At 33.9% G+C, this 15,120-nt stretch overlaps 1 protein-coding gene across 3 annotated transcripts in view; it reads right to left on the bottom strand.

Moving 5' to 3' along the window:
* Positions 1–15,120, bottom strand: part of LOC140452573 (monocarboxylate transporter 14) — a 194,535-nt gene that overhangs the window by 14,151 nt on the left and 165,264 nt on the right. For all 3 annotated transcript variants that reach the window (XM_072546899.1, XM_072546902.1, XM_072546909.1), the window contains 2 exons: positions 14,016–14,238; positions 10,431–10,646 (listed from right to left, as the gene is read on the bottom strand). In XM_072546899.1, the coding sequence (XP_072403000.1) occupies positions 10,431–10,646; positions 14,016–14,238 (439 nt within the window). The remainder of the gene's footprint in view (positions 1–10,430; positions 10,647–14,015; positions 14,239–15,120) is intronic.

The following is a 15,120-nucleotide window of genomic DNA, read 5'->3' as shown; positions in this document are numbered from 1 at the left end:
AGCAATTCGGACAGCTCAGTCCTATACACAGAAAGAACCATGAAAGACTAGCAAAAATGAAATTCTAAACCAGAGCACAGGAAAAAACAAGGTTGGCCGACCGCGATTAAGATAAGATGAGCAAGTTATACACTTGCACGAACGGAGACTTCAGAGAAATGTACCATATGGACAAAACGTATAAAGGTGGGAGAATAAATATAACATAAGGATACAAAAACAATTTCGACAGAAGGAAAGAAGTCTTGAAAATTATAGTGGAAGTGAGGATTTTCTGGGGTACATTGAAACAACAAACGCCATGTTTCGTTCGATAGCAACGACTTCAACTTTATTGTAATAATCAATATTGGCAACACGCCATACACCGAGTGTTTACAAACATTAATCCAAAGATGGCGCTACATGTATTAAAATACTTTTTTGATACATCACAACACCCCCACTTATCAAAAAATATCTAAACTTTCAAACCCAAACCTAGCCTAAATTTAGAATTTTTAACATTTTTCAACCCTTTAGTAAGGATGTCAGCCAACATTTCATCAGTACTCAAATACTTCAACTCAATAACATTATTTTGGATAGCCTCTCTGATGAAATGGTGGCGAATGTCAATATGTTTTGTCTTTTCATGAAATACTGGATTTATGCACAACTTCTGAGGCCCTTGATTGTCATTATACAGAACAACTGAATCCAGTCTTCCTTGAATTTCTGACAACAAATTCCTTAAGTAAATGGCTTCCTTAGTAGCCTCCCCTAAAGCTACATACTCCGCTTCAGTGCTAGAAAGAGCCACTGATTTCTGTTTAACACTCTTCCAAGAAATCGCACCACCCGAAAGTTTAAAAACAAAACCTGTGTAAGATATTCTATCTAACTTATTTAAGGCCCAATCAGCATCAACAAACCCTGTTAAATCCAAATCATCCCTTTTATAAGTCAAACAAATGTCTTTAGTCCCCTTCAAATACCTCAATATCTTTTTAGCACATTTCCAGTGATACTCATTATGACTTTTATTAAATTGACTCAAAAAACTTACACTATATGCAATATCTGGTCTTGTCAAAACTGCTAAAAACATTAGACTACCAATTAATTTCTGATATAAAGGATTTTCAACTTTTTCTAAGCAATTACTTTCTGTAAAATCAAAATTATCTATTGGTGAGCTCACAACATTGCACTCCTCCATATTAAACTTTCTTAATAACTGATCAATATATGCACTCTGGTCTAATCTAATAGTATCTTTATCCCTATGAATCTTCATACCAAGACACAATTTTAACTGACCTAAGTCTTTAATTTTAAATTTTGAACATAATTCTGCCTTTAATAAATCAGTTTGGACCTTATCATTACTGAAAACTATAAAATCATCAACATATAGAGCCACTACAACTAAACTCTTATCAATTTTTTTAATATAGACACATGACTCATAATCTGATTTATTAAATGCTAGGCTAATCAAAATTTCATTCACTTTTTGATACCAGGCTCGAGAAGACTGCTTTAATCCATAAATGGCCTTTTTTAAATGACAAACTTTATTTTCATTACCTTTAAGAACATAACATTCTGGTTGACGCATGAACACTGTTTCTTGCAAGTCACCATTTAAAAAAAGCTGTCTTCACGTCCAAGTGAATAACATCTAAATCTAACTTTACAGATAAGGCTAACAACAATCGTAAACTTGAATACCTTATTACAGGAGAAAACGTCTCCTCATAGTCCACACCTTCACGTTGAGTGTACCCCTTAGCCACTAAACGAGCCCGATAACACACCTGATCATCACAATCAACTTTGGTTTGAAAACCCACTTGCACTCAACCAAAGTTCCACTTTTTGGAGTATCGACCAACTCCCATGCCTCATTTTCTGCAAAAGATAGCATCTCTTCATCCATGGCCCTCTTCCATCTGGCCGAGTCTGGTCTGGATAGAGCTTCTGACACACTGGATGGGATATCTTCCAGATCTACTTCCTGCTGCTTATGACATTGAAATGTCACATAGTCTTTGAAGACCTTAGGCTTCTTGGTTCTGTCGGATCGTCTTGATGTACTTGGTATTTCTGGTGTGATCACTATGTCTGGAACATACTCTGAGTCATTTGAATCATCTCCGAGGTCATCATCCAAAACATCATGGTATTCTTCCTCATCTGACAGTCTATCTGGGAATTTACCTTGGTCTGGATCCCCCACTTGAGGTAATACCTCTGTCACTGCAATATCATTGCTTGGTGATCCTAAGAAATCAAAGTTTTTCAGCAGCTTTGGTTTTTCATTAATGACCACATCTCTACTGGTAATTACACTCTTCTTAATGGGATCATAGAGCCTATAGCCCTTCACATTTTGACCATAACCAACCAAGAACATCTTCTTTGCCTTTTTGTCAAACTTCTGCCTTTTTTCTTTGGGTATATGAACCATTGCCTCACTACCAAAGATTCGAACATGACTCACATCTGGCTTTTTACTATAGAAGAATTCATATGGTGTTCTACCTTCAAGACCTCTGACCACAGATCTGTTCCTTAAGTATGCAGCAGTATTGATGGCTTCAGCCCAAAACTGCTTAGGAAAATCTGCATCGAATAGTAAGCACCTCGCCTTCTCCACCAGGGTACGGTTCATTCTCTCCGAAGTACCATTCTGCTCTGGGGTGTAAGGATTTGTTTTTTGATGTGTTATACCATTACTACTTAAAAAAGATTCAAAGTCAGCACTACAAAATTCTCCTCCGTTGTCAGACCTAAAACATTTGATTTTGTGCCCTTTTTGGTTCTCAACTAGCAATTTAAATTCCTTAAACTTATCTAGAGCTTCACTTTTGTATTTTAAAAAATAAACAAAAACCATCTTACTCAAGTCATCTTCAAGAACCAAAAAATATCTAGATCCTCCGATGGACATCATCTCCATGGGACCACATAAATCACCATGCACAACCTCGAGCAATGCTGCAGCACTATTTCCACTACTCTTGAATGGCAACCGAGTCTGCTTTCCCTCACAGCACACTTGACACATATTATGCAAACTTGCCCGCCCTTTATAGTTCAAGCCCTCAACTGCTCCGTCCCTCATTATACCCAAATCTCTAAAGTTGATGTGACCAAAACGTCTATGCCACAAATCACAACAGTCCTGAGCATACATAGAGAACGCCACTGGCTGAGACTTGACAAAATTAAGTCTATACACTTGATTAATCAAATCAGCTGTAGCCACACTTGTACCTTTACTATTAAAAATCTCACAACCCTTCTGGTTAAAAACAACCTTGTTACCATTTAAAATCAACTGGCTAACTGACAGTAAATTGGTTGTAATATTGGGTACATAATGAACATTTTTAACTACAATGTCAAAGTTTTTATTGCTACTTACTGTAGTTAACTCTACTTCTCCAGCACACAACACTGGCATTTTTTCATTGTTGGCTACTAAAATTTCTTTGAGCTGTATATCCTGGGATGCATTTTTTATCCAGTCATTTCTTGACGTTAAATGCACACTTGCTCCAGAGTCAATATACCAATCTGAATTGTTAAATTCACCATTTAAAAAGACCGCACTAAAAGCACTCTTATCCTCCGGTTTTCTCTGCTGTTTTCGAAAACTCTCAAAATCCCTTTTCAAAACTGGGCACTTGTTTTTGTAATGACCTATTTGTTTACATCCAAAACAAATCACATGTTCTTTATTGTCATTTTTAACACTGCCACCGCCATCTTTGGGATGTTTTCGGAACTTGCCTTGACTGGCAAAAGCACTACCAGTAGATTTCTCGCTGCCCGCGTTCCTACCAGTTCCATCTTTCTGCATATCAATTAACTTGGACTTTATTGCATCCCCTGTAATTTGAATTCCAGAATGTTCCAGTGCCATTATCATTGGGGTGAATCTGTTTGGCAATCCTGCAAGCAACAATGAACCAATCCACTCACTAGTAATTTCGAATCCACTCCGAGTTAATTTCCGGGCTGTTTCAATCATCTGCCCTATATAATTCTCCATACTGTCACAATTATCCAACCGCAAACTTATGAGAGTCCTAAGTAAATCAATTTTTCGTGTAAAACTTTTCTCGCCATACAGTTTTTTTAATGTTATCCACACATCCAATGCCGTTGCCGCCTCTCGAATATGCACATAAATGGATGGATCAATGGATAAACATAGCTTTGCCCTCGCTTTATTCTGCGTGTCTGCATTTGTTTCACCATTTTCTTCCAGGCATTTCGATAAACCATCAAGCACAAAAACGTTTTCAATCGCAAAAGACCAATCATCGTAGTTCTCGCGACCCATTAATTTTGGCACACTGGCTAAATAATTCGTAGCCGCCATTTTCAGTCCACAAAACAAACTGAGAATTTCACTCGACCCTACGTGACTACTTTACCAAAAAAAACTCACAACTGATACCTTCAGGTTATAGAACTTTAAAACTGAATGCTGGACCCATAACCTCTTGAAAATTATAGTGGAAGTGAGGATTTTCTGGGGTACATTGAAACAACAAACGCCATGTTTCGTTCGATAGCAACGACTTCAACTTTATTGTAATAATCAATATTGGCAACACGCCATACACCGAGTGTTTACAAACATTAATCCAAAGATTATTAAAATACTTTTTTGATACATCACAACAAGAAGAATATAAGAATAACGATTACAGAAATACAAATGAATACGTACGAAAAGAATATTATAACGGAAGCAGATTCCAAAGAAACAGAGGATCATGGCAAGCTTAACGAGGAAGAAACAATAATCAATTAAGAAACCATATATATTGTTTAAAAATAAAAGAAAAATAGAGACAAACTGTATAACGTGCATAAATTTTAAATTGTAAAAAGAAAAATAGAATTATTAGGGCTCAACTGTAATAATATCAATTCAGGTTTACACAGAAAGTGTAAGTTTTTTGTCCTTTTTTGAAAGTTTACACTGAAGCTTCAGCGGTTACACTTAAAAACGCTTAATCATGTAAGTTTTTTTGTTGGTTATTTTTTTGGTTATTTTTTTGGTTATACCGGAAGTAGACGCCAACTTTGTTATTTTAAATAGAACCTAATATTTTTTATTTTATTTCCGAATTCTACATGAAATTTTAGATACAATTTCTGAATTTAGATAACAATGTCCTATACACAAAAATAAAGTATTATCGAGATTCTCTTTAGTAAGCAACTTATAAATGATTTGAATTGCACATATAGGCGGTTAAGTTTCAAACATCGTGTATAAAATATCAATAAGTTGGAAATATGGAGATACGGGCAAGAGCTTGGTCATTATTGGTTACAATTTTAAGTCAATAGTTTCGTTATTAATAGAGATATCGTAATCAATGTAGACTAGGATTTTTTTAACATTTTGAAAAAATCGAAATATCAATAACACCCTGTATTTTATTATATTTTCCGCTACATTGTTTAGGGTAGGCCATGATTTCCATTATTTAAGTTGATATTTTATTATTTTTTCATAAGTTATTAATTCTGAAAAGTAACCAATAGCATGAAAGGATTATTAATTGGATATCATTAAAAAAGTTGTAGGTATTTGGTATTAATTTAATTAGCTAATTTACAAACTAAAATAACTACATGTATTATTAAACAAATGAAGTTTTATAATAAGTTTTGAAAATTACCACCATCTACTTATATTTATGAATACTTTTCATTAAGTTAGGTATTGAAATTGTGGAAATAAGGTCGGGTGAGAATTAAAAGTAAGTAAGACTTAGGTTTGGAAAATATGTAGGTATTTGATTTTTAATGTAACCCCAAATGTCAAAATCTAAAGGAGCCAAGTCAAGAGGGCGAGCTGGCCAACGAAACAGACCCTGATTGGCAATCCATCTACCCTAAAAACATGTAAATATGTTGAACAATATACTCAAAGTTATGAGGAGGTGCTCCATCTTGCTGATAACAAGATGAAGACGCTTTTCCATTTCTTAAAGTAAGTAACGTCGGTCGTATAGCTTCTTCTAAAAGGTGGCAATAACTTTCACCATTTAAATTTACTATATAAAATTTTATTACACAAAAAAACATTAAAACTCCAACTATCTTGGAAATAACGTTCTCTACTAACATTTCGATTTTGATTAGACCAAAAATGGGAATTATGTCGATTAAATAATCCATTCTTGCTAAACTTTGCTTCATCAGACCATATAACTTTTTGATGAAGTTTTCATCCTATTTAATCTTCATTAAAAACCATTCACAGAATTGTACCCTTCAATGAAGATCACATAAATGTAAAGCCCGCCACTTACGTTCCAACGGCGCAGTACGATTTTGTCGAATGCAATTGCAGTACAATAATATTGAAAATCGGATGGGAACACACAAGTACCGATTTTGCATTCCCTTTTTTATAATGTTAAAATTATTAATTTTCTTTTTTACCAACTCTTCATTAGTATCTGCTTTCACTTTTTAGCAACCAAAATATTCACAGCTTTTTTTCTAGCGGTTTTATCATGATATAATGTCGATTTTATTTTCCAAAGCCATTCTTGTTCTTTATGAATGTCAAAGAAATTTCTTAAAAACTCCCAGCTATAAGCCATTTTCGAAATTTACCAGCAAATGATTTTTTTGCAGTCGTACGATTTTGTCGTTGTCACAATATACACGATCAAATTTACGACCCAACCAATTCTGTCGTACTGCTACAGACTGACTTGTTGTCTGCCGTCAAATCGCGCCGATTTGGTCGAATGGTGCAAATACACCTTCAAATTCCGTTCAATTTTGTGGCATTCGACAAAATCGTACTGCGGTGTTGGAACGTGAGTGGCGGGCTTAACTGTTGCACCAAATGATAAAATGGTTTCCATTTGTGTGTTCCTTTTTGTAAATGCCATGAATTGTTCTCGTCAACAAAGTAAGATCTTCCTCACAAGCTCTAACGTAGACATTTGAAGAGACCGTAAAATAACCTAAAACATTAATTTCGTTTATGTCATTGTCTAGTGATTTATTCCGCTATTCCGTTCTATTACACTCTCCATAAATAATAAGATTTAAAAATCATCATTAGTAAATCCAACATATAAACAATTGACGTTCTAAGTATCAAATCTTTGACAGCCATGGTCTACCCTTTACTAATGTTAAAATAATTTAGTGAGTTGTTATGTTTTAACTTAGATAATGAAATATCTCCAAAGTGTTTGTGTTCTATATAAAGTAAGCAACTAATAAATGATTTAAATTGTGCATGTTGGCGGCCAAGTTTGAAACATCCTGTATGAAATATCAATAAGTTGGATATAAGAAGTTCACGGGCAAGCACTTGTTATTTATTGGTGACAATTTCACGGCACTAACCTCGTTATTAATGGATATCTTCTTCTTCTGGTTTCTATCCGTTTCGGATGTTGGAAATCATATTGGCAATCATGACCTTGCTCGCTGCGGCTCGAAACAGCTCCGTTGAGGTTTTCTTAAACCATGTTCTTAAATTCCGCAGCCATGATATTCTCCTTCTACCGGGTCCTCGCTTACCTTTGACTTTACCTTGCAATATAGACTGCAGCAGGGAGTAACGGTGCTGATTTCTCATAACGTGTCCCAGATATTGCAATTTTATGCGTTTGATCGTAAACACAATCTCTGGTTCCTTCTTCATTTTTTCTAGAACTTCCTTGTTCGTGATCCTTGCTGTCCATGATATTCTCAGCATTCTTCTATAAAGCCACATCTCAAATGCTTCAAGTTTTTTAATAGTGGTGTCTGTAAGCGTCCATGCCTCCGCCCCGTACAACAACACAGAGAAAACATAGCATCTCAAATGTCTCATTTTTGTATCCAGGGATATGTTGTGACTTTTGAAGATGGCGCTCATTTTGTTAAAGACCGTTCTTGCCTTTCCTATGCGGCACTTTATTTCCTGTACATTGCTCCACTGTTCGTTTATAATAGTTCCCAGGTAGCAATACTGTTTTACTCGCTCTATCTGCGTCCCATTAATGTATAGATGAGCCCCATTTATATTCTCCTTGCTGACAATCATTTGTTTGGTTTTGTGGGTATTAATGTTTAGTCCGTACTGTTGACTGTACTCGTTTATTCTGTCCAAATGGATATTAATTAATGGATATATCGTTATTCAATATGGACTATTTTTCTCTAAAACTAGCTGACCCGCCAAACCTTAAAATTACATAATGTATCAAAGTTCAATAAGCTCCTCTTTCGAGTCCGTTAAGAAACAGATATCTCTGGGTACATAATGAAATGAATCCGGTAGAGGTGTCAATAGCGAGTTTAACATTTTCAATGTCTAACAACTGCTTCGAAAACACAATTGCACTTTGATCTTGCTGCAATAACACTCGCATGTTATTTGTCAATTGGAGCAGCTTTATATGCCGCCACAACTTGGATGATGTTAGGCACGCGTTTGATTCGTCTGCAGCAGTTCATTGGTGAATAAGTATTAAATAAAGAAGTCTGAAAATAGGATCATGGCTCCACCAAAAATGTTATTGATTGTCACGAATGTTCTTCAAAGTTCTGTTCAGTTCCTGTAATGCCCTCTTGCGGGCCAATGTACATTCATCCTAAACTATTAATTTGCATACCTGTAAAATATTCGCCATTGCTCTATTTTTTACGATGTTGCAATCTGGTGCTTCATTAATTTGGATGTTTAATGGTAATTTCAAGACAAAATTTGTAATTCGTTTGCCTTTCAATAAAGTGGCAGATATTCCAGATAAAACCAACGCTATAATTACTGCGATCTGATCCTTGTCAATAACAATAAAATTAGCAATTTGTTTTCTGTCCATCCTCAGCATCAAGGAAGTAAATTCCACCAGATCCAATGTTCACAACTTCTATCAAAGTATCATACACAATCCTTTGTTGTTGATTAAATTATGGAAAATTTGTATGAATCATTTCGAGAAATGCTTTAGTGTTAAACTGTTGTTCTCTTTGTAACTGTTGTTCTTTTTTGTAAGCATTTATTTATTTACTATCAAATATTATTGGGGCGTAATAAATTTTCTTTGAAAGTTATATTAAGCTATAAAATAAAAGACAGATCAAACACTTGAATTAGCATACTGCGGACCTGTTTCAAATTCAAGATTTGATTTTATTATATATTTTATTCTCCAAACCGCCTCATTGACATATCTTCCCATCTGTTATATTGAAACTTCATCGTTATTATTTGTCAATCATCTCAATCTATCAATACTGACATTAGGGAGTTATTAAAACCGTAAGATGACAGTCACCTTTATTACAGAATCCATTACTAAAGTACACTTCATGTCTAAGAGAGAGTTATCGCTAGACTTTTATTTTGACAAATGACATTAAATATTTTTTTATGATATAAAAATAACCCATAAATGCCTGTAAGATCCTATTTGTTATTTATATACCTAATCATACATTAACAATTAAAATAAGATCATTGAAAAGAGTAAAAGGTTGAATTTAATTAAAATGTTATTTAAAGAATATTATAATATAAAGGATGACATAAAATACGTCTTCAATAACTCTTACTTATTTTGTTAATCATAGCAACTTACTTTGTTAGTCATAGTATGACGCAATCTATTAGTTGTGATTTAAAATTACAGAAAAACTGTTTTTCATACAAATTGTCTTTCCATACAATTTTTTGAAAATTGTCTTTTACAAAAACCTTCTCCTGATAATAACAAACACAACAAAAAAAGAATTGTCGTTCTAAATTGATGCTCGTACAAACATTTCGGACATACATTTTTATTAATATAGATTTCATTGAGAATTCTAAAATAAAACTAAAAATATTAGGTTCTATTTAAAATAAGAAAGTTGACGTCTACTTCCGATATAACCGCCACATTCAGGACGACATTATATTTCAACTCAGCGTCATCCAAAACCTATGGCTTCGTAATTTTAGATTTTTAACGTAACTATATCCGCCATTACTTTATCAAAATTTATCGCGCCACACTGTATATAAAATAAAGAAAAGAGGTGAGACCAGAGATAAAAGGAAATTTTTATTGAAATTCCCCGTCATCCTTTGCTTTTCCCCGAGAAGTGTAGAGGCACCCTACGCGTCACCCTTGTCATAAAAATAATTTGTTTTCATACACTCAGTTTTCACGCTTGATATCATTCATTCACGACGGGCATTATTGTTGTCATTGTCCGTTGATGTTGTAGGTATACCTACATACGACAACATATACATTAAATGTAGGTGACTGTTAATAAATGTTCTTTGAAACAAATTTGTTAAATTTGTCTCCGCGAAATGGAAGAAGTAGTTCTTTCATTTCACACCGGTTCCCAACATCACATTGATCTAAATCTAAAATGTACAATAATAAATAAGCAATATTTACCTATGAAGCTAGTAATGGCTGAAATGGCAAAAAGACCCCCTCCGACATAGAAAGGTACATCGTAGGAATTGGTTGCATCGTATAAGGCACCTGCTAGCGGAGAACCAATTATGGCTGCAGCTCCTCGGAAAAGAATCAGAAGACCAAACGCATTGGTTAACTTTTCCAAGCCAAGTAGATCCACTAGGATGATTGAAGTTAAAGAGATGTAACCAGCTAAAAAGTTAAACAGCTCGTTTAAAATAAAATATGAAAAAATGAATGGTAATTATTAGGAAGGATTACTGGGCCAACATTAAATTGTTTCATATATACGCACATTATTCAAATGGTAATTTAAAAGAGAAAATACATGTTACCTGATATCGGAAATCATTAATTATAATGAAAACTTACATTGAAACTTGTCAGGATCAGTTGCTACATCGGAGTGTTGGTAAGGTTGGGTTAGTTCATAACAAAAACCAATTTAAAATAACTGTTTCATTAGTTTAGTTATCCAATCACAAATTGAAAGTATAAAATATAACTAAGAGTCAAAAATAGGAAAAAACATCCGGAAAGACGGATTTCTTTCAAATTTCTGAGGAAAACGACTTTTAATATGTTTTCTTCATTACTAATGACTTCCGAAATTACTTAGTATTTTTAACTTTTAAATTACCAATGTAATATATGTAAGCATGAAACAATTTAAATATGAACTTTAAATTTATATCTTTCAGTATTAACAAAGGACTTTCTACTCATTTATTGGCAAGAAGTTCTATCTAAATCTTCTGTTAACTAATTGTTATGTATTAAATCACAACTGTTGACACATATATTATTTTTGTTCTGAAACTATTTTGTTGGTGGCATCTTTAAGGTAAATATTGTATTTATTTGGGATTAATCCACATCTGATTGTAATGAAAATTATATTTTACATTTGTTTTTGACGTTTTGATTTCCAATCCGGAAATCGTTTTCAAAAAAATATAAATTAAGAATTAAGAAATTGTTAACCTATAAATGTTTATCATTGGCGTTTTGTGGAAGCCAATTTGGCAGTTGACTTATAGGAAATAAATACAATATCACAACATTCAAAACAACCAACACACTGAGATCTATAATGTCCAAAACTAAACCAAACCAAACAACACACTTTAAGCGAGAGAAACCTCAAGATCACTAATTGTTATAATAATATAGGGAAAAAACAGAGACTTCGACAGATCCCAGATATGCAGACATGCCTGGGATAATGAGCACAGAGTATAATGGAAAGATACATCAATATTCATGAAAGAAGCAGACAGCAAAAAGAGAAGAATCAAAGCAACAGTCCTTATCTTACTTATAATGAAGAAAAATGTGTAGCAAGCCCAACAATAGGATGTAGCAGGTTCTGGTTACCAATACGAAAAGAAGATGCAACATTAATAGTTTAATAGAAGGTCATAGATAGAGTCAAAAAGCAAAATTTGATATCAATCCGAGGGTACAAAACCACCGTCAGAATTTCAACTCAAAAAACGTGGCTATTTGTCTACAAGATCGAGGTCAAGTAAGTCAATTGTCAAACTGACTGACACAAAGCGACAATGATAAACATTTATAGCTTAAAAATTTCTTAATTCTTAATTTATATTTTTTTTGAAAATGATTTCCAAATTGGAAATCGAAATTTCAAAATTGAAAACGGACGTGTTGCAAAATAAGTGGTAAACCAGGACAAAATCTAATTGACAATAAACTCATGTAAGTCATATAAATCACCGAGTCCTTACAAGATTTATCCAATAGTCCTATAGAAGAGAAATGACCTTCCAGACAAAAAATTATGTATGATAATATAGGCATGAATGACATCAGATATATATATATATATATATATATATATATATATATATATATATATATATATATATACATATATATATATATATATATATATATATATATATATATATATATATATATATATATATCTGATGTCATTCGTACTGAAGACTCTAGAAAAACTTCTCGATGGGCACATTAGGAATGGTGTTTTTATTGAAAATCCCATACATAGGAACAGTATGCGTATCGAGCAGGACTCTCTCGAAAAACTTTAAACTTAATACATGAAATTAGCAAGAGAGCGCTAACTAAGTACGTTAATGGTAGCCACACGTACTCAGGGAAAAATTTGGGGTTTAAAACTGGATATGTTACATTGGATTTTTTATAACATGTTAGTACAACCACAACTACATGATTCTTGCTTTGGATCCACAGGGGCTACGATGACCACACCAAGGGCAGCTATGAAGGCCCTACTGTACCTACCTCCTTTAGACCTTTTTAGGCATAGATAAAAAGGGGGAAGTGAGAATAGAATATTATAGACTATAAGAAAACATAAACAGCATAACGGTTAGATCAGGACATAGTAAAATTTTAAATGAAATTAGAGATACCGAATGGATAATGATTTCTGACCATATGGTATCCAGATAAAGGTCTAAAGTACCTTTCCAAGAGTTATACCTGGTACACACACGGGGCTAAAATTGCAGAAAGGTTGGGTGTCGGAATATTCGGAAGTGGTGGAAACATAAACAGTTTTATTCCACTACATATTACAATCTTGCACAGTGCAAGAGAACAATCTTACCATGATGGCTTTCGAACAAAAGCGGATAAATATATGCACAGTTATTCAATGGGGGCACTTAAAAGCATCATTCGCGACTAAAAAAAGCCTGGATCTGTAGGCAACATAACTCTCACTGAAAAAATATACCCGGTCAAACAAAAGGCAACATGTGTATGTATCAGGAGAACAAGTGCTAATAGGGCTGAAGTATTGCGGAAAACAAGCATTAATCAGCTCATAGTCAACACGCTTCCTTATCTTAGCGTCTGTATACAAAAACCAAGGATATGTTTAACAATGTACAAACTACAGGGCAATAACTACTTAGTCATGTCATGAAAATAAGGGAGAGGGTAACTCATAGACAGATACAAGAGGAAACCGAAATACCCTAAAATTGGTTTCGATGTATATAAGTTAGAGCAACAGCACACATAAGTTTCATTAGAGGGCAGCCGATCAAAAAATATAAAATAAAGAAACAAATGCTCATCTGGTATTCATTGATCTTGGAAAGCGTATGACAGACTATGATAGGTTTTTGGTAGTCACTGAATGAGAATGTTAGTTTCGGAAGATTGTGAGAAAGATATTTTTATGATGTAATAACAACTTATGATAGGTAAATGGGTGACTGACAAATTTTATGTCGAGTCTAGGGGCGTGGTGGGGCCACACAATGATTCTAAAATCAGAAACTCAAGACTGAAGGATCGTTGGAAGCCAACCCGGCATAAGAATAAAGGTAAAGAGAGAAGTCGAGAGATGTCTAGAAATATGAAATTGTTTATTTGGCTATTTTAATGAAAATTGCATGTTTTTATTGACATTGTCATAAAAAGTAATACAACTCTAAATTAAAACGCACATTTCTCTTTATTATAAATCATTATTTTTGGCTAACGTCACTTAAACCTATGAATTAACTTTTAAAAAATAACATACGTGATACTTACATACTGCGATTCCGAAAAAGATTGCTACAGTGACGTACAATCCATACGTGTGGCAAAGGGGAGTTAAAGCTACAGCTATCGTAGATATAATTAAACAACAGTTATTAACAAAAAGTGCGTTGACTTGTGGAAAATCAGCTATGTATCCGCATACCAGACGACCCACAGTGTTTGTTATACCGATAATGGAAAGCAAAAAAGATGCTTTAGAAGAATCAATTCCCTAAAATAAAATTTTTCATGTTATACAAAATAAACCATAGCCAAAAAAAAACATATAAGTGATTACAAAACAAAGAAAGTCATCAAAAGTAAAAAATAAGTTTGTAACATTATTATTGGGGTTTATGGGCCGTTGTATGTTTGTTCGTTCCTTGCGTTTCGTCTGCAACTGTTGCAACTGTAGCAGATATTATCAAAAGTAATGCGGTAGTGCATGTATACGTTACCTATCGTTTTTGTCGTTCACTAATGATCTTCCTCCATGAGTACCTGAGCTATTTGTATCTGTCATACGCCTCCAGAGATCTGTCGGTTGGCCCGGTATTGAAATCGACATCGGTATCGGAATTGGTATTGAAATTTTTCAATTCAAATTTTTCAAAATTCGAGTATTTACACTAGGTTTTATTGTTCCAGTTCCATAACCTCAGGAAATGCGGTAAATTGCTGAAGTAGACAACGGTTCTTTTGGAACTTTGGCCGATCTTAAAATTTCTTTTATTGTCTTCGTTGGTTAGGTTAGGTTCGAAGATGGACTCAATGTCATGTTTTACTAATATTTTTCGACTCGATCTGCAGCCCTTTTTAACCCTTATTTTGTTTAGGATGGTGATTGGACTTGTTGCTCACATATCGTTCGGTGGGCGTTAGTTTTCGGTTTACTTTATGTTCTTCTGTACTGTATGTATTTTCCGTGCAATTTCTCTTTTACTAAAACAAAAAGTACAATCTGCTTGTTGCTCTCTATTTCCATGGTGAACGAAGTGAAGCTTAAGATCCGTGATGAATCTTGAGATTTAGTGAATTTTTCAAATTTAAGAATTATTATGAAGTTCATCTTTCCTACGGCTCCCTATCGTAAAAGTGTTGTCCACATAATATA

This window comes from Diabrotica undecimpunctata, chromosome 1 (genome assembly GCF_040954645.1).
Source record: "Diabrotica undecimpunctata isolate CICGRU chromosome 1, icDiaUnde3, whole genome shotgun sequence".
Lineage (NCBI taxonomy): Eukaryota > Metazoa > Arthropoda > Insecta > Coleoptera > Chrysomelidae > Diabrotica > Diabrotica undecimpunctata.
This window is presented reverse-complemented; position numbering and strand designations above follow the sequence as displayed.